At 43.2% G+C, this 27,731-nt stretch overlaps 1 protein-coding gene across 1 annotated transcript in view; it reads left to right on the top strand.

Moving 5' to 3' along the window:
• CCT4 (chaperonin containing TCP1 subunit 4) overlaps positions 1-27,731 on the top strand; it is a gene marked incomplete in the record, with an annotated part of 539,719 nt that overhangs the window by 334,442 nt on the left and 177,546 nt on the right. Inside the window, 2 exon segments of the mRNA XM_044061172.1 lie at positions 4,394-4,504; positions 4,595-4,725. Coding sequence (XP_043917107.1) covers positions 4,394-4,504; positions 4,595-4,725 — 242 coding nt within the window.

Genomic DNA, 27,731 nt, shown 5'->3' with positions numbered 1-27,731 from the left:
TTACTTGGACGGCTGTCTCATTCAAGCAGAGAACAAGGACACTCTTCTTCGACACCTGGCGTTCGTGAAAAGGCTTCTAACATGCCTAGGGTACACAATAAATGAAATAAAATCACAAGTGGTACCCTTTCAAAAGATAGCATTCCTGGGTGCAAGCTTGAATACAACTGCCCAGATGGCTTACCTTACACCAGACAAACAAAGGCAACTGACTACTTACTTCAAACTGTTGGCAACAAAAACTTCCTGCATCCTATGCAAGACTGCATATGAGGAAACTTCAATGGTACCTAAAAAGTTTATGGAGTCAACATTCACACAGTCTGGAAACAATGATTCCTCTCATTCCCTGCCTGCAACAGGAGTTTCTATGGTGGGCAAAGGCCTGTCACCAAATCATGGGATGGCCCTTCACTCTACCCCCTGCCAGCCAAACCTTAACAGACTCGTCAGATTATGCTTGGGGGGCCCACATGGCAGGAAGATGCATTCAGGGCATATGGGCACCAAAACAAATGCATCTGCATATTAACCAGAAAGAGATGCTAGCTGTTCAAAATGCCCTAACAGCCTTCAAGGACTTGCTTCATCCCGGACAACACCACAGTCATGTGGTATATAAACAAGCAAGGGGGCACACAGTCATACCCTCTTTGCAGATTAGCCATGGCACTGTGGGACACAGCGTTGACCTACCAAATACATCTTCAAGCTCAATTCCTGCCAGGAAAACAAAACACTCTTGGCAGACGATTTAAGCAGAAACCTTATGAATCCTCACGAGTGGAAACTAAATCCACAGGTCTTCAGCATAACAGAGAAATGGGGGAACCCAGACATAGATCTGTTTGCCTCTCCTCAAAATTATCAATTGAAAAGCTTCTGCACCAGGACTTATCACAGACAAGCATGGAAAGTGGACGCCCTATCCTTCAGTTGGAAAAACCTATCAGTTTACGCCTTTCCTCCTCTGCCTCTTCTACCCAAGGTCCTCCTAAAAGTCAGACAAAAGAAGCCAAAGATTATATTAATTGCCCCGGACTGGCCCCGCCAATACTGGTACCTAGTCCTAAGGAACTTGTCTCAATACCCAGCATATGGACCTTGCCTCAAAGACCACAACTACTTTCCCAGCAAAACAGTCAAATACTGCACAATCAACTACAGACTCTAAACTTGGCAGCATGGCTAATCATGTAATCATACAAGCACCACCTCTCAGTAAAGCTGTGATGGATGTCATTTTGGAAGCCAGAAGGCCTAGTACTAGAAAATCTTATGCTGACAAGTGGAAGATATTCTGTGCTTGGAATCGAGCACAAGGAACGGATACAGCAGAACCCAATATTCCTCAGATATTACAATACTTAACTGAGATGCTTGACAAAGGCCTATGTTTCTCATCTATCAAAATCCATGCCTCTGCCATTTCGGCTCATTACAGCACAGAGCCACCAATCTTTTCTCATCCTTTACTAAAGCAGTATCTTAGAGGAGCCAAAAATTTAAGGCCCCCTAGAAGATCACCATTACCTGCATGGGACCTCAATTATGTGCTGGAAAAGCTCACCCTGCCTCCATTGGAACCAGCTGCTACCGCTGATATAAAGTTCTTATGGAAGACAGCTCTGCTACTGGCAATTACTTCAGCAAGAAGAGTTTCAGAGCTACAGGCCCTCATGGCTGTAGAGCCTTTTATCATATTTTACCCGGACAGGGGGTGTCGGAGGACAAATCCTACTTTTATGCCTAAGGTGGTTTCCAGTGTGGCTCTTAACCAAACCATTCATCTGCCAACTTTTTATCCAAATCCGCAGAACAAAGGGGAGAGAATTCTGCATTCCTTGGACGTACACAGACAGCTAAGATTCTACTTGAGCAGGGCTAAAGCTCTAAGAAAAACTGAGCAATTACTAGTGTCATATGCTGCAGGATCAGAAGGGAAGGCTATTTCAAAGCAGATAATTTCAAAGTGGATAAGCCACTGCATCCGTTTCTGCTACTTACACCATGGTAAACATGTGCCCAAGGGCATTAGGTCTCATTCCACCAGAGCTGCAGCTACTTCAGCAGCCTTTCTCAAAGGAGTACCAACCAAAGACATTCTAGAGTCTGCTACTTTGGAGTTTTGTTCACATCTTTACAAAGCATTACCATTTGCCTCTCTAAGTCCAGGCCAGGCTTTGCCACTGCAGTGCTGCAGGGCCTTATAGCCACACCTAATGCTGTTTAGCTCCAGCCTCCCAACCATAGCTTTGGGATTCTACCCAAATGCAATGACTGCAACAGTGAAACACTATGAACATAGTACAGTTGTGTACATTTATCATAAATGTAGATGTTGGAGTGTATTCACTGTTGCAGTCCGTTACCTTCTCGCCATCCCCCTGTCATTCTGAAGTTTATCTTTCCTTCACTATCTTCTACAACCTATGTGGTGTATTTGCTTGTAGATTAAGGTAAAGTTTATATTGATGCATGTATGTATATATATATATATATATATATATGTATATGAGTCTGCTGCATGTTTTATACCCCTGACGACCTGACGTCATGGAAGAGAAGACAGCAACCGATGCAGGACCCAAGACTTTGGAATTCAGGCCGACTGAGGGCAACCTGCCAGCATATTACCCAAATGTAATGACTGCAACAGTGAATACACTCTAACATCTACATTTATGGTAAGTATACACAACTGTACTTTTTATGGCCTCTGAGTGGTCATGTATTTTTTAATCTTTATTGATGCATTCAAGCCAGTAAAAGGCACCCCCCTGACTGTAGTCATGACATGTTTCTCCCTTTATATAAGCTCATCAGTACAGCATAAGTGGGTCATTTGACCATTCTCTGAAAATACACAGCTTATTTAAAAAAAAAAAAAAAAAGCCTCTCATCCATAATGTTAGAGTCCCATCCATAATGTTAGAGTCCCGTGGAATATCCCCCCCAAAAAAGGAAAGGCTAAAAACGTCACAGGCAACAATAACAAAATATCCATGCAACACACTGTCCACTGCATAGTAATAAAAAGTTAGGGGTTAATTGCACACATTCCGCGGCCCTCCTTTTATAAATGATGCAAGTTGTTGCCTGAGCATATACTTTTAAGCTTGGATGTTGCTGACTGTGTTGAGGAATAAACTGCATAGGAATACAGCATCAGCATCTTGAGTGATTTTACACAGAGAGGTATTTATTGGAAGTCAGTGGAGTTTTTATAATGTTGGCATTTAGTAACAGAATGTGATGGGTACTGAAGTGCTCCACTGCATTTGTCTGCACTATCTTTACTAATTGAGGGGTGCCCCTGTTGAATGGAATTCCCCAAATTACCTGTAGAAAGGATACAGAGTAAAGGAGGGAGGTTGGACTGCTAGTAGTAATAACATATTAGGGTGGCAAAGTTGGGAGAAACAGGAAAAGAGTTAAAAGGAGGAGGCTAGAGTGTATAGAGAAGCCGTAATACCTGTAAATTCTTACAGATATAAATGTTCTACACAGACAGCAACTCTTGACATGCAAATTGCACAAGCTGTAGAAGATGGATAAGCCAAGAGTTGTAATGACAAAAAAGGATCTAAAGAGGAAATACAAGTATACGAGATAATGGCAGTAATTTATGCTGTCCAGGCTTTTCATTTAGCCTTGTAGGTTGGAGGGTGTGGCGGCAAACAGCACTGCAGAGGTGTGGTTTATCAGTCGACAAGGAGACGTTCACTGGTTGTCTGTGTGAAGTTTTGCAACATGACTGTCAATCCGAACATCCTCCTAGAAGAAGTATACATCTCAGGAGTGCAGAAGGTGGTAATGGACTGATTAAGCAAGTACTTGAGGACTCTCAATGTACTGTAGTTTCACAGCAAGATTGTTCTCCCCAAAAATGGTTGACTCGATTCTCATAGCTGTGAACCGTATTGTTTAGTACTCATTTGTTCACCAATGACTTCCAGTTTTGCCATGCAGTGATCCTGCTTGCATTCTAGAGCTGAATAGTCAAGATTTCTGTCTTGACTTGTATTTGCTGTCCGATACATGCAAGTGTAGATTCTAGATAATGACCCTTCTTTTCGGTATGGCTGTGGTTGACGTGCTTTTAGTATTTGGCATAGACATCCTCTTGTGAAGTCAGTACCTTTGTTTCTTTGCTGTCTAAAAGGCATGTATATGTAATATTTTAAGCTACATGCATGCTTTGCTTCATTTGAGATTATAGATTAATAGTATTTGTCATTTACATTACTCAGTTCTGGGCAGAGCTTGCTTTTTCATAATTTTAGATTATGTAACCATTTCTGATTAAGTACATTAAGCTTTTGCTGTTTTGTTACTTTTCATTCTTTCCCTTCACTCTGTAATTTTCTTTTTCAATGTTTGTTGATTCCAGACAATTGGAACCAAGCCAGCTGCACATGTTGACCATTTTACTCCTGACATGTTGGGTACTGCAGAATTGGCAGAAGAAGTTAACCTAGATGGCTCTGGGAAATTAATAAAGGTAATTCTTATTTTGCATGATTTTACTACTTTTGAATTTACTACCTTTTTAAGTTAGTCAGAGGTATAGCAGTTTACTTTGTTCTTGCAGATTACTGGCTGTGCAAATCCTGGAAGAACTGTCAGCATTGTAGTTCGTGGGTCCAATAAACTGGTGATGGAAGAAGCTGAACGTTCAATCCATGATGCTTTGTGTGTGATACGGTGCTTAGTTAAGAAGAGGTGAGTTTACAACAGCTGTTTTACATTGTAGAGAGCCTCTCTCCATGCTTTAAAGGTGGATCACACCTTAATTTAACATTTTGTGTTGCTGGTATGCATTTTTCAGATTTCGTTAGGTATACGAGAGAGACGAGACAACCAAGAAAGGTGTTTTTCTCCATGTGTCTGTGTGTGCACCTTTCAAAAACAGAATCCTCACAGGTTTGTCCATGAGAAGCTTTGGAGTGGGGAAACCTTGTCCAAAATTATGCCCATCTATGATTCAGAATTTAGCGCTTTTTCAGCCGGATCTTGCACTTGGGTTGTTTGTTTGTGGACAGAAAACCCCATGACAGAATGCGTCAGCTGCTTGACCATTTTTGTTTCTAGAGTACCCCACCCTCCCAGATTCTTTTTTCAAACTGTCAGTTTGAATATCATTTCTTTCAGTCATTTGTAAATTCTTTGTGTTCCCATTTTTCAACCTGTGTTGTGTGTGCCTGTGGCTCTCCAAGACTAGTGCAGTGGTATTTGTATTGATATACTGGGGAAGAGCAAGAGGTTTAACTGCCACTAGGGCAAGGTACTCCCCCCTGCCTAGTCTACTTTGTAGAAAGGAGGTGTTAGTCTGCTTCACCAAGATGGAAACTGTTGGTAGCTGTTCGCAAGACTGTTGGGAGACTCCTTTTCACAGCCTCAAGCGTTCATCAAATGTCACATTGAGGACAGTTTATTTTATACATAATGTATGGACAGATTTGTAGTAGTATAGAGGTGAAGTAATCTGTTTTATAGAACTTTGCGTGTTAATGAGATTGTGTTACATTTTCTGTTTGAATTTATTCAACTGTAACTGCCTTTTACTTGTAAGTTTTTATATACATTTGTTATACTTTCTAAACTTCTCTGCTGAGACTAAAATTAATCCACTGAAATCAAAGCTGTACCCTAGTATGCAAATTCAGAATAGTAAGTACTTTGCTTGAGTGTTTGAATTGTGGTCTCAGTTCTCTTGCTGCTTCATTCATACTGTTTGCAGATGCTTCACTTAAGTATGCAAAATTGATATCCTAGAAATCTGTTTTACAGGGAGCCACCTCAGTGACTCGTGTGCTGTTTCATCCATATTTCACTTTAAATGCAGGTACAGTGATGTCTGTTGTGAAATCTGCCCGTCACTGTCTGGTTTGCACATACCCATGCCTCCTTGCTTATGCACATTTTGATTACAGTATGTTTTAAAGAATAGTATCTGACAATGCTGCACAGAGCCTCTCATGCCATAGCTTCCAACAGCCCACATAGAAGGTCCCACCTCTGAGCCATGGTCAGATTCAGGCCTCTAAGTGAGAAGGCCGTTTTATTCTGATTAAATCCAGTCCCTGTGGAATTCGGCCAATGGTCATTCCATTTCCGTGGAGTGTTCACCAAAGGACTACTTATTTCACAAGATCTTAAATTTGAAGAAGTGATTGCTCCACAAAAAAATGTTTTAATCACAGGTGGTGGGAGTCCAAGGCCTCAGGGATTGTGTTTGTCTATTTCTAGAACTGAACTCTGCTGCAATCACAACAGAATCTCATTTTTTTATGGTAGTTACATGATTGGCATATGCACCCCTGCAAAAGCCTTGTTGACCCAACGGTGATCCCTATGAATGCAGCCAGGGTTTCTATGTTCGACCCCCCCCCCCTCCTTCAGCTTTCATATCTAATGATAAATAAAACAGAATTCTTGGTGGGCTTGGCAACAAGTTTTATACCCATTTTACTGTAGCTGTGAGAACCATAATTGCAACACTGTACAGGTGTTTTTCAGGGTACTATGCCGTAAACAGATTGAAGACATGGAGTCATCCAGAGGCAAAATTAAATCCACAATGACAGTTGGTAAAGTGGACAGGCATGCCACAAAATGTAAGTATAGTGGTGATGGATGTTTTTTCCTAGGGTAGCAGCCTCTGATACAGATGTTCGTAGTGTTTCACTGTTGCAGTCATTACACTTCTTACTTCAAAATGTTGGCAACAAAGACCCATTTATCTGCAAGAAAAATTCTGCAGGCTTTGGGCTTCATGGCATCCTGTATTCTGCTAATTCCATATGCCAGATTGCATATGAGGAAACTTCAGTGGTACCTAAAAAGTGTCTGGACTCAACATTGTCAAAGCCTGACTGCAACGGTGAATACACTCGAACATCTACATTTATGGTAGGTTAATAACTGTACTTTGTCAGGAGGAGTACTTGAGTAAGGTTACAACCCTTGCCTTAAGATATAAAGCAGCAGTTCATAAATACTTATCTAAAGGAGCTTTTCTTTGGTCATCCTTCTTACAAGGTTTTAAAGGGAAAGATGAGAAGGGCAGTATCCAGTGAGACAGGAGGCTGTCACCCTGCATGCCAAAGTATTCCAGGAAATATCTAGCCAAACAACAACCCTTCTGCATAAGGCAAATTGAAGTGGAGCAGTTTAAATGAGTCTCAGAAAAAGCAGTATTTCTGCAATGGAACAAGAAGCATTGGGGGGGGGTAGGAAAGCCCTAGATTCCCCTACTGTTGCAAGCCTTAATCAGTTGAGATTGCTATCTGACCCCCCCCCAACAAAATAAAATGCCCTTAGTAGTGCATGCAGCACCTGGTTGTCTGTGAACACAGAGGTGAAGTTTGTGCTCATCCCAATCCATCTTTTTCAAAGAGACAACACTGGATGTAGAGTGCAGAGTATTATCTGTGTCTTTAGATAGGTTAGCAGTGATAAGTCAGTCTTCTCCATATTATTGCTAGTAAACACTTTCTAAAAACTTGGTCCATCTTGGTTACCTTAAACAGCATCTGGCAGTTTGCACAGAGGATTAAGGCAGCAAACTATAGCATTAATTCCTGTAACAAAGTTACAGGGTTTGATTTCTTCCCCCTCCACCTGCTTGCTGTGCGCCTCTGAGCAAGACATTTAATCAAGTACTCTCTCAAGTCACCCCTTGAAAAGGAATAGTTGTGTCCAGTAGAAGCCTGTTAAGGATTAATGCAGAAGTACTGAAATGCTTTATTTTATACATTTGTTATGTTGGCTCATGTAAGGCTGCACATACGGCTGGTCCAGAAGTTTTTTTTCTCATCAGTTACCTTACTAGAGGATACCTGTGATCCCCTCCAGGTGGCTTAGATCTCTCTCAATGGAGACATTTCCTCCACCACCCCAGAATCCAGACCAGGATATGCCCACCAATAGCTCAAACCAGGCCTTTGGGAGGGGGGGGGTTGCAGGCAAACAATCACAAGATAGCTCAGCATGTTCATCATTATCATTGGTCTGGTCGCCCAAGTTTTGTGGACTATATCTTGTCAAGGATTGGACATCCAACCACTGTTCGTTCGAAGCTTTAAGGTGTCTCCCACATGCCCTTATGTCCAGTGAGGTATACATGCATGCCATTGTAAAATTAGATGTACAGGTGCCAAAAATTCAATAACTTTGTTGCTATTGAAGCTTCCAGTAAGAGGTTTGGTGGTTGGCTAGATCTGAGAAATTGGTCAAACAAGTACCCTGCTGGGGACTTTACATTTTTCTCAAAGTATTCTTGCTTTTTGGGTTATGACTGAAAGAAAGGGGAAGTGCTTGCGTGGATGTCAAATCCCTTATGCCTCTCGTTTCTGTTTTAGTTGAGGAACACAACATCTATTCAAGTTCCATTTGCTCTTCAGTCAAATCTGAGACCTTTAAAAGCTGTTTTTGGTTCCCCTCAAAGTTTTTGTGCAGTCTAGTGATGGTATTATGGATGTCCTTGTTCCAGACGTCAAGAAAAGGAAGTCAGAGGGTTCTACAATGCAGTTTTTATCCCATCTTCCCTTGCCCCAGATTGATTTACTTTAGTATAGCCGTATTGAATAGCCCTCGGGACATTTTGTCCCTCTGGAGTTGCTCCTCAGGAAGCCAGTAAGGGTCGGTAATCTGATATATCCTGAAGGGCCAGACATGTTCGTTATAGACAAGGGAGAAGTGTGCTTGATCAGATGGAAATGTAGACATCCTGCAGATAGCAGTTAGTGATGAGGCGCCTAGCACTGGAGTGACAAGACTTTGAGTGGATGTTTTCTTCAAAGTCTAGAAAAAAAAAACTCAAAAGGGAAATGCCTTTCCACTCCCTCTATTAAGATAATAGGAATGTTTTTCTTACTAGATGTCTTATATTTTAATCACTTCAGACTTTCTACAGCCTGTACTCATTCAAAAAGAAATATCTCCTTCAGATGCAAAATCGGATCCTGATGTATGGGAAGTTGTTTTTAGACGGTGCTTTCAAGTATCTTCTCCTGAAAACTGGGACTCAGAATCTGAAGAAACATTTCTTCAGATTCTCCTGAGGTGGAATTGTTCTCTGATACTATTGGAAGGATGAAGGAATGAAGGACTTGTTTAACTGGGAGCATAAAGTGTCTGAAACTCAGCAGAGGTGCGCTGACCTGTTGCAAGTAAAAATCTCCAAACCAGTGACTATACTTCCAGCTACACTCTCAGCTGTAGCAGTACTTGTGGATATATTTAATACAGCCAGTACTGCTACTAATAGCCAAGCTCTTGCTTCAAGAAAGCTAGGTAAACTGTATAAGGTACATCAGTCTCGTACTTACTTCTGTATCCTCGGGGCTAGCCCTTAAATAATTTCATTATCAAAAACCATTGGCTGTAAGCGTCCAGTCCAGTTCTGACTGACAGGAATGGCATTGCCCTTTGATAGATTTTGAAAGAAGAGTTTATACCTCTTAAACCTTAGCATTTCAAACTAACAGTTGTCAGGCTTGTATGTCCAAATTCCTTTTGGTATATTTTGCTAACATGAAAAATGCTATTGCTGGTTTACTTGCATCAGAACCTAACTCCTGTTTGATTCCTTTGCTTTCCTCAGTCACTAAGGGTGTTCTTCGTGTTTCACTGTTGCAGTCATCACACTTGGGTTATCTGCCTGCAGGTAGCCCTCAGTCGGCCCGAATACCAGAGTCTTGGGATTTCTGCGTCGGATGCTGTCACCGCTTCCATGACGTCAGGTCGTCAGGGGTATAAAACATGCAGCCAACGCCATTACATCACCTTTTCCTGCCGCACAGGAGCTCAAAGCAGAAGCAATTCACAAGTGCCGGTCAGCTGCTACCTGAAATTTCCATTGTCCGAGTTTCAAACCTGAAGTTCTCTAAAGCTAAGTACCCCGTTGGGAATCATTTTTTTCTTGCTCTAACCGATGTCAGAAAGTTAACAATTGTCTTGCCTGTGGAAAACAAATACCTCAGATTTTCATTCTTACTGCGTCACCTGTTTAGGCCCAGACCATTACGTTCCTCGCTGTCTGATTTGTGCATTGTTTAACTCCTGAACTATTCATCATCGGGCTGTCTTTGTCACTAAATTCTTTCGCTCTCGTTCTCCGTTTTCTAAAATGGCTTCGATAAGCCATCCAACTACCGATCTTCCGAAAAAACGATGGATAAAGACAGACACAGACTGCATTGGTCCAGAACTGCAAACGATGCTTCCATTAAGCTAGTCGCCAGTCTGCCGGTACTCAGTGAGGCGCCGCAGCCCGATACCCGCTTCTACAGATTCGCAGGCCACTGCTGAGAACCGCTCGAGTCCGGTATGCCACGAGATGATGCTTCAACTATGGAACCTGCGGATGTCTCTACCTTGGATGGGTCCGGAGCCACTGTGCAGGCACCGGCTTCTGAGGGTGTATTCCAACCTTCCGATGTTCGAATTAAACTACTTTGTTTCTGACTAAAACTACCGAGTTTCTCGGACCCAGAGTTCGCACTACGCCTAGATAACCAACCAAAGCGCATGCTCAAGCTCCCATACCACAGAAACAAATGCTTAGAATGGCTGAAGACCTTATAACTTTAATTAGGGGAATCCAGCCTTCCTCCTCTAAAAAAAAACAAGGACTGATTTTCCTTCTGATTCTGCAGACCATGAGTCCAATGACTGATTACCAGGACATTCCCTTATGTACCTATGAGGATTTAGATGCAGAGGATTCCATTCCATCACCCTCTCCTCCAGAGGACAATTCTTTGGTGAAACCATGCATACCTTGAGAGAGCATTTCCGCTAGGAATGCCAGGACTACCCACAGTCCAAAAAGAGACTCAGAGAATTTTAAGACTTTCCTCAGCACAGGCCTCTAGCTATACCCCCCCTGTCCTGGATATTGTAGATTATCTTCATGGAATCCAGTCTTACTTCAGATACCTTACCACCAGCTCCGAGAAAGCCTGACCCGGTACTACAGAGTACCAGTCTCTCACAAATTTCTCTCTAAGAATCCCACTGCGGATCCAGAGACCATTTCCCAGGGACCTAAAGGTATTAAGGCTACTACAACCAAAAACCCTACCCCCTTGGACAGGGATTCTAGAACTTTAGACAGATTGGGTAAGAAGGTATATACCTCTGCAACTCTTGCCATAAGGGCTTTAAATTGCCAGTTTCACATGTTGAATTACCAGCAACATATTATGGAACTAATTAAACAGAAAATGTTGCTTCCAGATTGTGCAGAAAACAAAGATTTACAAGAGTTAATGCATTCTGCAAACCAAGTTAGTAAACATACTTTGCAGTGTGGTTTTGATGCCTTAGAAGCATCTTGCAGGGCTGCTGTCACTAGGTCTGTTCTGAGAAGGCATGCTTGGCTGAGGGAACAAATCTTGCCAGACCATATCAAAGCAAAATTACTAGATGCTCCATTAAACTAGGAACGTTTGGCACAAAAGCAGAAGACTTTCTTCTTAAAAAGATGGAGGGAAAAGCTAAATCTATGCAAACTGTTACAGATTTCTTACGGGGAAAGCCACCTAGATTCAGTAGGCATTGGCCTTCTAAAAACTGGTCCTTTCCAGTCCCTCCCAGGCCTTCAGTCCAAATCCAGGGGCAACAGACCACCAAGACTACAGTCTCAGGGTATGCAGAGATCTAAGCAATGGAGTGCTCCTGCCTCAAAAACAGGGAGTGTAAGCCACCCCCTTATGGAAAAAGTTCACAATGACTTGTCTATCATCCTTCCCAGCCATGCCCAAGTACTTGCACCCCTAGGAGGAAAACTCACCCTGCATGCAAAAAGTCCATTGCAAAGGACCGATGGATCCTAAACATTGTATCCCAGGGATACAGATTCTACTTCCACTCACTGCCAACCCTAAGGGGGTTACCAGACCTTCCTCCAAACCAGTGGGCAGAGGCTCAAAAGCAAGTACTTTCTCTTCTCAGAATCAAGGCTATTCAACCTGTTCCAGTAGAGCAATGGGGACAGGGTTTTCTACTCCAGACTGTTCCTGGTGCCCAGAAAAGAGAGCTCATGGCACCCTATCCTGGATCTGTCCATTCTCAACACTTTCCTGGTGGTCCCAAAATTCAAAATGCTTACACTACAACAGCTGCTTCCTATGCTAGCCAAGGACGCCTGGCTAGTCACCCTAGACTTAAAAGAAGCCTGTCTGCACATCCCCTTAAGGGAATCTTGCAGGAAATATCTACGTTTTAGGGCAGGCTCTATGCACTATCAGTTCTCTGCACTTCCCTTTGGCTTATCTACTGCACCCAGGGTATTCACAAAGTGCCTGGCCTCCAGCAGGCAGAGAAATGTTCAAATTTACCCATACTTGGATGATTGCCTGATTCAGGTGGACAGTCAGGAATTGCTACTTCAGCACCTGGCATTTGTAAAGAGACTTCTAACTTCTCTGGGGTACACCATCAATGAAAATAAATCACATCTGGGAGCAAGCTTGAACACAACTTCCCAGATGGCATTCCTCATTCCAGAAAAGCAGGTTCATTTGACAAACTACTAAAAACTAATGGCCACCCAAACCCAGCTGTCTGCAAGAAATATACTGCAAGCTCTAGAATTCATGGCCTCCTGCATTCTACTAATTCCTTATGCAAAACTGCATATGAGGAAACTTCAATGGTACTTAAAAATTCTCTGGCGTTCAACATTCTCAGGACTTGGAAACACTGCTTCCTATCATTCCTTGTCTAAGGGCAGAGTTCCCTTGGTGGGCAGAGGCTTGCATCCACAACAAGGGACTTCCTTTCACTCAACCCCTCACCACCCAAACCCTGACAACAGATGCATCAGACTATGCATGGGGGGCTCACATGGCAGGCAGATGCATTCAAGGCAAATGGAGCCCAGGACAAATTCACCTGCATATCAATCACAAAGAAATATTAGCTGTACAAAATGCTCTGAGCCTTCAAATATCTTATCCTTCCAGGACAACTCTTGATAAAGCCAGACAACACCAGAGTTATGTAGTACATAAACAAGCAGGGGGGAACTCATTCCTAGCGCCTCTGCAGGTTAGCCATGGACCTGTGGAACACAGCCTTGCGCAACCAAGTGCACCTGCAAGCTCAATTTGCCAGGCAAACAAAATTCACTGGCAGACGACTTAAGCAGAAATCTATTGGACCCACGCGAATGAAAACTGGAAACCAACTCATTCAAACTTCTAATCAACAGGTGGGGGACACCAGAGGTGGACCTCTTTGCCTCCCACCAAAACCGTCAATTGAGCAAATTTTGCACCAGAAATCTCCACAGCCAAGCATGGTGAGTGGATGCCCTATCCTTGACTTGGGAAAGCCTCTCATTTTATGCCTTCCCTCTCTGCCCCTCCTCTCAAAAGTACTACTCAAGATAAAGCAGAACAGACCATGGACAATCCTTATTGCACCAGACTGGCCACGCCAGCACTGGTACCCACTCCTACACAGTCTGACAGCACTGCCACCTTGGCACCTACATCAGACCCCCCTCCATGCTGTCCCAGTGGGGTAGACAGATTTTGCATCCTCAGCTGCAAACACTGAACCTTGCAGCTTGGCATATTCCATGAACACAATACCAGTAATCCTCAGCAAACAAGTGCTGGATGTCATCCTTGAGGCCAAAAGGCCTAGTACTAGGAAATCCTATTCAGAAAAGTGGAAAAGATACTGTTCTTAGAGCCATTCTCTAGGAAAGGACACAGCCGTGTCCTCCTTACCTCAAATCATGGATTACCTAGCGGAGCTGCTCCACAAAGGCCTATCCGTCTCATGAATTAAGATTCATGCCTCTGCCATCTCAGCTCATACTGAGCCTCCTGTCTTTTCCTACCCTCTGATCAAACTGTTCCTGAGAGGAGCTAACAATTTAAGACCCCAGAGGAGAGCTCCCACCCCTACCCTGGGACCTTAACTTTGTACTAGAGAAGCTCACGCTTCCCCCTTTTGAACCTGCTGCTTCAGCAGAGTTAAAATTCCTCTCTTGGAAAACAGCCTTACTTCTAGCCATCACTTCAGCAAGAAGAGTGTCTGAGCTACAGGCACTAATGGCTGTGGAACCATCATTTTCTAAGCTGACAGGGTCTCCCTCAGGACTAACCCAACATTTATGCCCAAGGTGGTATCCAGTGTGGCTTTAAACCAATCCATCCATTTACCAACCGTTTTCCCTAATCCTCAAAATAAAGGAGAGATGATCCTACACTCCTTGGATGTGCACAGACAGCTCCGGTTCTACCTTGACAGGGCTAAGCCTTTCTGAAAATCTGATCAGCTGCTAATCAGCTTTGCTACAGGGGCAGAGGGCAAGGCCATTTCAAAGCAAACCATTTCCAAATGGATAGCACACTGCATCCATTTCTGCTACAGACATCATAGAAAACTGGTAATCTACTAGTGTAGTACCTCGCACTTAGTTCTGCGCAGCTTTGGCCGTGCCGTCAATGATTAGCACATCAAGTGGGTGGGGATATCGAGGAAGACTGACAGGCATGCTAATTCATGTCCTGTAAACTGCTAAATATTCACACACAACAAACTCCATCCTCGTAGAAATTACTTCTCCTTTTTCGCACCCCCTTGTGGGGGTGCTGCGCCCAACACCCCCCCCCCCCTGCTTCTTTTCAGATTTGGATGCCTTAAGGCCAGGTGACCAGCTCAGCACTGAACAAGTGCTGTGCAACAGTGCTGCTAGCATCTTCGGGAAACATTTTCAGCCGTTAAAATGTAACAATATTGTTTAGAGAAACAGTTTGATTGTGTGAACTCTGCCCAATTGACAAATGTATGTACAACACGTATTTTAGATTTATGTCCCCAATAAAACATTTCATTTGTTGGTACTGAATGTCTACAATAAAACATTGGGTTGCTTTCGGCATAGATGTTGAATATTAATTATATTGCATTCCGCACACTGTTGAAAAATCATGCTGCTGCTGCCTCCACAGGGCTGGAGGCGTGTTTGGGGCAGGCTTTGCTACTGCGCATCCTGCGAGGTACTACACTAGTAGATTACCAGAAAACCGACCTCACAGGGGATCAGTACTCATTCTACTAGGGCTACCTCAGCTTCTACAGCATTTATCAGGGGAGTCCATACCAGGGACATCCTGGAGTTATGTACACACCTTCACCAAGAATTACCACTTGTCGTTTTCTAAATCCAGAGCTGGATTTGCCACAGCAGTCTTACAAAGCCTGCTAGCCAGCCCTAATACTTCTTGACTGCCTCCACCCTTACTCAGCTTTGGGAATCAACCCAAGTGTGATGACTGCAACAGTGAAACATGAAGAACATAGTACAGTTGTGTACACAAATATAGATGTTGGAGTGTATTCACTGTTGCAGTCCTGGTTACACTCCCTCCAGCCCCCTGACTTTTCTAGACTTTCTATCTATCCCATTTTTGGCCATATCTTATGGCTATGGTATTTACTTTTTACTGAAGGTGTTCCACATCATGTAATTGCTTCCTGGTGCTCCTGACATCTGGGATAAGAATAACTGATATAATGGCGTCAGCTGCATGTTTTATACCCCTGACGACCTGACGTCATGGAAGAGGCGACAGCATCCGATGCAGAAATCCAAGCATCTACATTTATGGTAAGTGTACACAACTGTACTTTACCAAATTCTCCTTGAGGTACTATTATGATGCTTATGCATTGTGTTGAGCTTCAACGTCTACATCAGTCATGCATAGATTTGCCTGGCTACGGACCCAGAATTTACCAGATAATGTCAAATTTGACATTCTTAATGTCTTCCTGGATAAAGCGGTTTTGTTTGTCACTTATCTGTGGAAGTTCTAAAGAGGTTTAAAGTAGGAAGCTAATTCAAGCGGGAAAGCAAATTTTTCATTCCCCTATAGGTATGGTAGTTCATAAGCAGTTACTAGGATTGAAGTACAGATGAAAAGTGAGGAACTTAGCTGACTTTCCCAGTTGCCAACAAGCAGTGTCTGGTTGTCACTTGCTCAAGGTCACACAGTAGGTAAATGAGGGCTGAGAGAATCAAACCCTTTACCACAAACTATATATAGCTCACCGCCTTAACCCTCTCTGCCAACTGGCAGACGAGAACAAGCAGGTGCCTTTGCGATATGAACTCATGACCTCTGGCTTACTAGGCCAGTGCTTTAACCTTTGAGCCTCAAGGCCACAGATTATACAACCACAGATGGGACTCAAATCCACAGTACCAGACTTTTGAGGTCCATGCCTTATTCATTAGGCAATTGTACCAAAATACAACAGAAATTCCTCCTAGTCTGTGACATTTTACAGGAAATCATTAAGCAAACAAAATAAAAGTCAGGAGAGCAACTATTTTTAGGTAGCAATGGTAGGGCAATGCAGCCAACGCCATTACATCACCTTTTCCTGCGCACAGGAGCTCAAAGCAGAAGCAATTCACAAGTGCCGGTCAGCTGCTACCTGAAATTTCCATTGTCCGAGTTTCAAACCTGAAGTTCTCTAAAGCTAAGTACCCCGTTGGGAATCATTTTTTTCTTGCTCTAACCGATGTCAGAAAGTTAACAATTGTCTTGCCTGTGGAAAACAAATACCTCAGATTTTCATTCTTACTGCGTCACCTGTTTAGGCCCAGACCATTACGTTCCTCGCTGTCTGATTTGTGCATTGTTTAACTCCTGAACTATTCATCATCGGGCTGTCTTTGTCACTAAATTCTTTCGCTCTCGTTCTCCGTTTTCTAAAATGGCTTCGATAAGCCATCCAACTACCGATCTTCCGAAAAAACGTATGGATAAAGACAGACACAGACTGCATTGGTCCAGAACTGCAAACGATGCTTCCATTAAGCTAGTCGCCAGTCTGCCGGTACTCAGTGAGGCGCTTTCGCAGCCCGATACCCGCTTCTACAGATTCGCAGGCCACTGCTGAGAACCGTTCGGAGTCCGGTATGCCACGAGATGATGCTTCAACTATGGAACCTGCGGATGTCTCTACCTTGGATGGGTCCGGAGCCACTGTGCAGGCACCGGCTTCTGAGGGTGTATTCCAACCTTCCGATGTTCGAATTAAACTACTTTGTTTCTGACTAAAACTACCGAGTTTCTCGGACCCAGAGTTCGCACTACGCCTAGATAACCAACCAAAGCGCATGCTCAAGCTCCCATACCACAGAAACAAATGCTTAGAATGGCTGAAGACCTTATAACTTTAATTAGGGGAATCCAGCCTTCCTCCTCTAAAAAAAAAACAAGGACTGATTTTCCTTCTGATTCTGCAGACCATGAGTCCAATGACTGATTACCAGGACATTCCCTTATGTACCTATGAGGATTTAGATGCAGAGGATTCCATTCCATCTGCCTCCCCTCCAGAGGACTTTTCTTTTGGTGAAACCATGCATACCTTGAGAGAGCATTTCCGCTAGGAATGCCAGGACTACCCACAGTCCAAAAAGAGACTCAGAGAATTTTAAGACTTTCCTCAGCACAGGCCTCTAGCTATACCCCCCCTGTCCTGGATATTGTAGATTATCTTCATGGAATCCAGTCTTACTTCAGATACCTTACCACCAGCTCCGAGAAAGCCTGACCCGGTACTACAGAGTACCAGTCTCTCACAAATTTCTCTCTAAGAATCCCACTGCGGATCCAGAGACCATTTCCCAGGGACCTAAAGGTATTAAGGCTACTACAACCAAAAACCCTACCCCCTTGGACAGGGATTCTAGAACTTTAGACAGATTGGGTAAGAAGGTATATACCTCACGGCTCTGCCATAGAACTTTAAATTGCCAGTTTCACATGATTGAATTACCAGCAACATATTATGGAACTAATTAAACAGAAAATGTTGCTTCAGATTGTCACAGAAAACAAAGATTTACAAGAGTTAATGCATTCTACCAAACCAAGTTAAGTAAACATACTTTGCAGTGTGGTTTTGATTGCGCCCGGCATCTTGCAGGGCTGCTGTCACTAGGTCTGTTCTGAAGGCATGCTTGGCTGAGGAACAAATCTTGCCAGACCATATCAAAGCAAAATTACTAGATGCTCAATTTAAACTAGGCGTTTGGCACAAAAGCAGAAGACTTTCTTCTTAAGATGGAGGAAAAGCTAAGTCATGCACGAGCTGTTACAGATTTCTTACGGGGAAAGCCACCCTAGATTCCGATGAAGCGTGGCCTTCTAAAACCTGGTCCTTTCCAGTCCCTCCCAGACCTTCAGTCAGTCCAAATCCAGGGCAACAGACCACCAAGACTACAGTCTAGGTATGCAGAGATCTAAGCAATGGAGTGCTCCTGCCTCAAAACAGGAGTATAAGCCACCCCCTTATGGAAAAGTTCACAATGACTTGTCTATCATCCCTTCCAGCCAAAGCCTTAGTACTTGCACCCCCTGGGAGAAAACTCGCCCTGCAGCCAAAGTCCATTACCGATGGATCCTAAACATTGTATCCAGGGATACAGATTCACTTCCACTCTGCCAACCCTGGGGGTTACCAGACCTTCACTCAAACCAAATTGGGCAGAGGCTCAAGAAAGCAAAGTACTTTCTCTTCTCAGGATAAGGCTATTCAACCTGTTCCAATTTGAAACCAATGGGACAGAACTTTTCTATAGACGCTATTCCCTGAATTGCCCAGAAAGAGAGCTCGCGGCACCTATCTGGATCTGTCCATTCTCCAACACTTTCCTGGTGGTCCCAAAATTCAAAATGCTTACACTACAACAGCTGCGCCTATACTGGCCAAGGGCCCTGGCTGAATCACCCCTAGACAAAAAGAAGCCTGTCACATCCCTTAGAGATCTTGCAGGAAATATCTACGTTTGGGAGCAGGCTCTATGCACTTATCAGTTCTCTGCGCTTGCGCGCGAGCCATCTACTGCACCCGGGTATTCACGAGAAGTGCCTGGCCTCCAACCGGAACAGAGTATTCAAATTTACCATGCTTGGATACAGTTACTTACGGATTCAGGTGGACAGTCAGGAATTGCTACTTCAGCACCTGGCATTTTGTAAAGGGAACTTCTTCTCACAGGGTACACCATCAATGAAAATAAATCACATCTAGGAGCAAGCTTGAACACAACTTCCCAAGATGAATACCCTCATTCCAGAAAAGCAAGTGGTTCATTTGACAAACTACTTTGAAACTAATGGCCACCCAAAACCCAGCTATCTGCAAGAAATATACCGGGTGCACACAAACTCTAGAATTCACTTGGCCTCCTGCATTTCTACTAAATTCCTTATGCAAAAACTGCATATGAGGAAACTTCAATGGTACTTAAAAAATTCTCTGGCGCTTCAACATTCCTTTTTTCAGGACTTGGAAACACTGCTTCCTATATCATTTCCTTGTCCTAAGGGCAGAGTTCCCTTTGGTGGAGCAGAGGCTTTGCATCTACTACAACAAGGGACTTCCCTTTCACTCAACCCCTCACCACCCAAACCCTGACAAGCAGATGCATCAGACTATGCATGGGGGCTCATTATGGCAGGCAAATGGTCATTTCAAGGCAAATGGAGCCCAGGACAAATTCACCTGCATATCAATCCCCACGAGGAAAATATTAGCTGTACAAAAATGCTCTGAGCCTTCAAATATCTTGTGATCCCTTCCAGGACAACTTTGCCAGTAAAGCCACAGACAACACCAGAGTTATGTGAGTGCTACGCCAAACAAGCAGGGGGGAACTCATTCCTACAGCGCCTCTGCAGGTTGGGCTATGGACACCAGTGGAACACAAGCCTTTATGCGAACCAAGTGCACGCCTGCAAGCTCAATTTGCCAAAGGCAAAGCAAAATTCACTGGCAGATCCGGCTTAAAAGCAGAAATTCTATTGGACCCACGCTTGAGATGAAAAACTGGAAACCAACTCATTTCAAACTTCTAATCAACAGGTGGGGACACCAGAGGTGGACCTCTTTTACCTCCACACCAAAACCGTCAATTGAGCAAATTTTGCACCAGAAATTCCCTCACAGCCAAGCATGGTGAGTGGATGCTCCTATCCTTTGACTTGGGAAAGTACTCTCATTTTATGCCTTCCCTCTCTGCCTCCTCCTCAAAAGTACTCACTCAAGATAAAACCAGAGACAGACCATGGACAATCCCTTATTGCACTGTGATCACACTGGCCGCCAGCACTGGTACCATCACTTCCTACATTAGATCTGACGACAGCACTGCCACCTTGGCAGCTTCATCAGACCCCCTCCATGCTGTCCCAGTGGGGTAGACAGATTTGGGAGATCCTCAGCTGCAAACACTGGAACGCCTTGCAGCTTGGCATATTCCATGAACACAATACCAGTAATCCTCAGCAAACAAGTGCTGGATGTCATCCTCAGGAGGCCAAAAGGCCTGAAGTAGAAATCTATTCAGAAAAGTGGAAAAGATACTGTTCTTAGAGCCATTTTCTAGGAAAGGACACAGCCGTGTCCTCCTTACCTCAAATCATGGATTACCTAGCGGAGCTGCTCCACAAGGCCTATCCGTCTCATGAATTAAGATTCATGCCTCTGCCATCTCTATAGCTCATATACTGAGCCTCCTGTCTTTTTACCCTCTGATCAAACTGTTCCTGAGAGGAGCTAACAATTTAAGACCCAGAGGAGAGCTCCCACCCCCTACCCTGGGACCTTAACTTTGTACTAGAAGCTCACGCTTCCCCTTTGAACCTGCTGCTTCAGCAGAGTTAAAATTCCTCTCTTGAAAACAGCCTTACTTCTAGCCATCCTTCAGCAAGAAGAGTGTCTGAGCTACAGGCACTAATGGCTGTGGAACCATCATTTTCTAAGCTGACAGGGTTCTCCCTCAGGACTAACCTGCCCAACATTTATGCCCAAGGTGGTATCCAGTGTGGCTTTAAAACCAATCCATCCATTTACCAACCCGTTTTTCCTAATCCCCACTCAAAATAAAGGAGAGATGATCTCTACACTCCTTGGATGTGCACAGACAGCTCCCTGGGTTCTGCACCTTGACAGGGCTAAGCCTTTCTGAAAATCTGATCAGCTGCTAATCAGCTTTGCTACAGGGGCAGAGGGCAAGGCCATTTCAAAGCAAACCATTTCAAATGGATAGCACACTGCATCATTTCTGCTACTGGGACATCATAGAAAACTGGTAATCTACTAGTGTAGTACCTCGACTTGCCTAGTTCTGCGCAGCTTGTTGTACGTGCCGATCAATGATTAACACATCAAGTGGGTGGGAATGATCCGAGGAAGACTGACAGGCATGCTAATTCATGTCCTGTAAACTGCTAAATATTCACACACAACAAACTCCATCCTCGTGAGAAATTACTTCTCCTTTTTCAAGCACCCCTTTGTGGGGTACTAATAACCATGCTCAACACCTTCCGCTTCTTTTCAGACTTGGATGCCTTAAGGCCAGGTGACCAGCTCAGCACTGAACAAGTGCTGTGCATGCAGATGCTGCTAGCATCTTAACGGCGAAACAGTTTCAACGTTAAAATGTAACAATATTGTTTAGAGAAACAGTTTGATTGTGAACTCTGCCCAATTGACAAATGCGTCTGTATGTACAACAGTATTTTTAGATTTTATGTCCCCAATAAAACATTTCATTTGTTGGTACTGAATGTCTACAATAAAACATTGGGTTGCTTCGGCATGTAGATGTTGAATATTAATTATATTGCATTCCGCACACTGTTGAAAAATCATGCTGCTGCCTCCACAGAATTTCGGCTGAGGCGTGTTTGTAACGGAGCTTTGCTAATAAAAGCATCCTCGCGAGGTACTACACTCAGTAGATTACCAGAAAACCGACCTCACAGGGGATCAGTACTCATTCTACTAGGGCTACCTCAGCTTCTACAGCATTTATCAGGGGAGTCCATACCAGGGACATCCTGGAGTTATGTACACACCTTCACCAAGAATTACCACTTGTCGTTTTCTAAATCCAGAGCTGGATTTGCCACAGCAGTCTTACAAAGCCTGCTAGCCAGCCCTAATACTTCTTGACTGCCTCCACCCTTACTCTCCAGCTTTGGGAATCAACCCAAATGTGATGACTGCAACAGTGAAACATGAAGAACATAGTACAGTTGTGTACACAAATATAGATGTTGGAGTGTATTCACTGTTGCAGTCCTGGTTACACTCCCTCCAGCCCCCTGACTTTTCTAGACTTTCTATCTATCCCATTTCTTTTGGCCATATCTTATGGCTATGGTATTTACTTTTTACTGAAGGTGTTTCCATCATGTATAATTGCTTCCTGGTGCTCCTGACACATCTGGGACAAGAATAACTGATATAATGGCGTCAGCTGCATGTTTTATACCCTGACGACCTGTGGCCACGTCATGGAAGAAATTTGACAGCATCCGATGCAGAAATCCAAGCATCTACATTTATGGTAAGTGTACACAACTGTACTTTACCAAATTCTCCTGAGGTACTATTATGATGCTTTTATGCATTGTGTTGAGCTTCAGCGTCTACATCAGTCATGCATAGATTTGCTAGCTCTGGCTCACGGACCCAGAATTTACCAGATAATGTCAAATTTGACATTCTTAATGTCTTCCTGGATACAAAGCGGTTTTTGTTTGTCCTCTATCTGTGGAAGTTCTAAAGAGGTTTAAAGTAGGAAGCTAATTCAAGCGGAAAGCGAATTTTTCATTCCCCTGCATAGGTATGGTAGTTCATAAGCAGTTACTAGGATTGAAGTACAGATGAAAAGTGAGGAACTTAGCTGACTTTCCCAGTTGCCAACAAGCAGTGTCTGGTTGTCACTTGCTCAAGGTCACACAGTATTAGGTAAATGAGGGCTGAGAGAATCAAACCACCTTTTACCACAAAACTATATAGAAGCTCACGCCTTAACCCTCTCTGCCAACTGGCAGACAGAAACAAGCAGGTGCGCTTTAAGCGATATGAACTTTCATGACCTCCCTGGCTTACTAGGCCAGTGCTTTAACACTGTGAGCCTCAGGCCTCAATTACAGATTATACAACCACAGATGGGACTCAAATCCCACAGTACCAGACTTTTGAGGTCCATGCCACCCCTTATTCATTAGCAATTAAATTAAAATACAACAGAAATTCCTCCTAGTCTGTGACATTTTACAGGAAATCATTAAGCAAACAAAATAAAAGTCAGGAGAGCAACTATTTTTAGGTAGCAATGGTAGGGCAAGTCTAAGAAAGAGAGAGGAGCTCCTAGGGGCCCAGTCTTTCGGGGAAAAAAAAAAGGGGGGGGGCAAACTATGCTAACCTTTTCTTCCCCATCCCCCCTCCCTACCGGGACTGCCCTCTAGACCTACAGAATTCTGTCCCATCCTCAAAACAGAGTAAACTTTTTTTACTCCCATCATAGCAGATATGCTTTCCTAGGAAGTAATACGACCTGTAACGGAAAGTCAAAAGAGAAAAGGATTGTATTCAGGAATATTTCTGGTACACAAGAAGGAAGGAACCTGGAGATCTGTTTTAGAGCTATCTTTTTACAAGTCTGCATGCCAAGGTCCTGAAGTTCAGAATGCTTATTCTGCCGTCTCCCTTGCACCTTGACCCTTCCTCTAAGTTCTTGGTAACTTTGGATCGAAAAGATGCTTAAACCCATATACTCACTCAAAGAAACGTTAGACAGTTAAGATTTTTTCTTTCTGGTTCGCATTTTTTAGTTATTTCCCTTTGGTTTGTCTTTAGTAGTATATCTGATGTTAATCTTCATTTATTCCTTATTGATGGGTATCTGTTCCATCTTCTGAACGGAGTAGGCTGTTATAACAAGCTCACACCAGCCAAAAATAACTCTCAAGCTAAGCTTACCCATAGTGCCCCTCTCTCACCTCAGATCTCGTTTGCCGCATGTAATATCAATATGCGTCAAGCCAACTCTGAAGCTAATTGACTTAAAATTTATACTTTTGAAATAAATTTTCTCCACTTTTGTGAATTTTTATCTTATTAGTCGTTTAGAGTTTGCTACCCATTGCTTCTGATTCTTTTAACAAGTTTTTTGATATTTTTCGTACCATTGTTGGTACAGGCCTTCCGTACCTCCACGGTAATCTTTAATACCATTGCTGGTACCCCCTTTTTTTTTACCCATTGGGTACTACTTACATATATATATATATATATATATATATATATATATATATATATATATATATATATGTGTGTGTGTATGTATATATATATATATATATATATATATGTATATATATATATGTATATATATATATATATATATATATATATATATATAAAATGTGTGTATGTATGTATAATATATATGTATGTGTGTATAGATATATACATATATATATATATATGTATGTGTCTGTGTATATGTATGTATGTATATATATATATATATATATATATATGTATGTATATGTATATATATTAAAAAAAATCTGCTTTTACTGTATTTGTGTTTCTTCCTACTTTATTTTGCTTTTGCGTCATCTTAAAAGTACTCAGTTGTATTTATTACTGCTTGGTGCAACTCATTCTAAGCCTTTTAGTTTAAGCAGTTGGGCTTCAGACCAGTTGTTTTACGTTAAAAGGGGTCGTGGTCTGCACTCTTGTGGGAGGAGAGGCTGGACTCTACCCTTCTAGCTGGGAATTTCTGGTTAAAGGCTTATATTTTAGTGCCTGCATATCTAAACTGCTTCTTACTGAAATTGGTACACCTTGTTTGCTGTAGCATAGACTAGATCCAGGCCTGCTGAATCTAGCTTTGTTTGTATAACCTGAGCACTAACCCAGGCATTCTTTAAAGTATTCAGTTGTATTTATTACTGCTTGGTAGTAACTTGATTAAAGTGTAGCTATCATTCTAAGTCTTTTGGATTAAGCACTTGGGCTTCAGACCAGTTGTTTTACATTAGGAAGGTTTGTGGCCTGCACTGCGGTGGCAGGACAAGGTAGCTTACATCCTAAGTTGGGAACTGCTGATTGAGGGCTCAGTGTCTGTTATTCTAAAAGTGTATTAGTTCTGGTTTAAGCACTTGGGCTTCAGGCCAGTTATTTTACATTAAGAGGGTTTGTGGTCTGCACTCTTGTGGGAGGAGAGGCTGGACTCTGCCCTTCTGAGCTCGGAATTTCTGGTTAAAGGCTTATAGTGCCTGCATATTTGAACTGTTTCTTAGTGAAATTGGTACACCTTGTTTGCTGTAGCATAGACTAGATCCAGGCCTGCTGAATCTAGCTTTATTTGTATACTGCTTGTTTGTTTGCTTATTTCCCTGAAACGCTAATTCCACCTAAAACGCGGCTTTTCAGTGCTTCTGTGGATCCATAGTGATATCTGCGTTGCTTACTGTACTTATTTCCTTGTTTCACTTGAAAGAAAGTTACTGTTTGTCGTTTTTGCATTGAAGTTACCTGAAACACATTGCATTTAAGTTACCTGGCACTTGCTCACTAAAGCAATTATATAAGTCAGCACTAAAATATTAAAAGCACTACACCCTCACAAACTCCCCTTGAGTACCTTGTTCCCCATTGGCCCTTTTTTCAATTATAAAGGAATTCCCAATACTATTCTAGCATGTCTAAAGGTCAGTTGTCAATCTCCTCTCCGGTCCAGCTGGTGAATCTGGGAATCTTGAGGCAATGTTACAACTGCCTCATGTACACAGACAACCCTCTCCTCCTCCCAACAAATTCCAACACATGTGAGAGATGCAACCATATAGCCAAACTGGAGGCTAAGCTCTCTCAACTCAGTACTGGCGTAACCAGTCAGGAGGAGAAGGAAACCACACTCACTACAATTCCAGTCTCACATAGACCTACCACGACAACAAACCAAACACATAAACACACAAAAACATTCTCGGAGGCTCTAAATAAAAATCTGCCTAAGCAGCAGAGACCTCCAAGCAGACACCCAAGCAACCGCTACCCCAAAACAAAACACGTGCAACACATAGCTCACAAAGCCAGTGTGCCGAACAGTCACAGCCCTTAAGGCTAAACAACACACCTGATACACTTGTAATAGGTGACTCTATCGTCAGGCACACTGGCGTCCCGCTCACCAGGCTGAACAAGGAGAAGGTCACGGTGAGCTGCCTGTCGGCGCTAGGATCCGCCACATAACACAAGCACTCAGGTCACTCCAAGGCAAGTACAAATATGACTGAGTCATTGTCCATGCTGGTGTGAATGACCTGAGGCGTACCTCCTGGACTACATGAAAAGAGACATAGAGGAGCTCTCTGAGCATGTAGCCCAGGCTGGTATGACCCTGACCTTGAGTAGCATCTTACCCTCACCAAGAATGATGCCACAATATGAAGACAAGATGATCAATTTCAACAATTGGCTTAAGTATTGGTGTCATTCAAAGGGGATCGAATGCCTGTCAGCCTGGGATGACATGCTCGACAAACCACGATGCTTCTCTAGGGACGGCTTGCACCTGTCACCCCTGGGCTTTCGGATATTGGCAAAGGCTCTTGCTACCCCCATAGTGCCTTTTTTAGGCAAGGCTCAAAAGACAAACCCACCTCCATAGGTATCACAAGGGATAAGAAACTAAGAGTAATGCTACTCAATGCCAGAAGTCTAAACCTCAAGATGCACGCACTCGAAACTCTCCTTAGCATGGAGAACATAGATATCTGTGCAGTAACAGAAACCTGGTTCAAGGCTCCGGACAGCACCCCAGCACTACTAGGTTATATCTCATACCATGCTTTTCGGCCCCAAAACTTGGACTGAACCACAAAAGGAGGAGTATCAATATTAGTCAACGATACCCACACCTCCAGGTTGGTGGCACAGCATGAAGCATCAGAGACTATCCATGTGCAACTAACAGTGGGTAAAACTGCCTTCCAGTTTATAGCCTGCTACAGACCACCCTCCCACACCCAGGAACCCCACTCAGCCTTCCTGAGAACACTGGAAAATATGAAGGTCTCTCCAAACACCATTATATTGGGCGACTTCAACTACCCAAACATAGACTGGGAGCATTACTCTAGCTCCAACACCCTAGCCCAAAGGTTCCTAGAATTTATAAACTCAAATGCTATGGAACAACTTGTTACCACTCCCACAAGAGGGAAAACATACTGGACCTGATCATCACCAACATGGGGACTCTATGCTCCAGACCAGAAGTGTATCCCTCACTGGTAAGATCAGACCATAAACTAATCTCACTGGATATTCACATCCGACCCCACCCCTGCCCAGAAAACCACAGTGAAAAACTTCTCTAAAGCAAATTTCACACTCCTCAAAACCGAGGTGGAATCCTTCAAAGCCCCGGGCCTGTGGAAAATCTGGCCCAGACCGCAGAATCCTTTATAAGCGCATTCTATGAACACCTTCAGGAATGCATGGATCATCACAATCCCAAATAAAACCAAGACCCAATCCTCCAAAGGCAGGCGTCCTGTCTGGTGGACCCCAACCATAAACAAACTATACAATAGAAGGAGGAAGCTACTACATGATAGAGCAAAATCCCAAAAGGAAGGCATCTCTGATCAGTATTAGCAAAAACTACGGGCACTCATAAAATCGTCTAAGGCCAGCTTGAGAGAAAAATTGCACAGGACACCAAGGATAATCACAAGGCTTTCTTTAGTTATGTTAGGAACCTGGGTGGGAATTCCCAGATATGCTCAGAATTAGTCCAAAATGACAAAAAATACACGAACCCACAGACATTGCCAACATCCTAGCTGACAGGTTCAGCG

The sequence above is a fragment of the Protopterus annectens genome, chromosome 1.part0, assembly GCF_019279795.1.
Source record: "Protopterus annectens isolate FY-2018-M chromosome 1.part0, PAN1.0, whole genome shotgun sequence".
NCBI classification, from domain to species: Eukaryota; Metazoa; Chordata; order Ceratodontiformes; family Protopteridae; genus Protopterus; species Protopterus annectens.
This window is presented reverse-complemented; position numbering and strand designations above follow the sequence as displayed.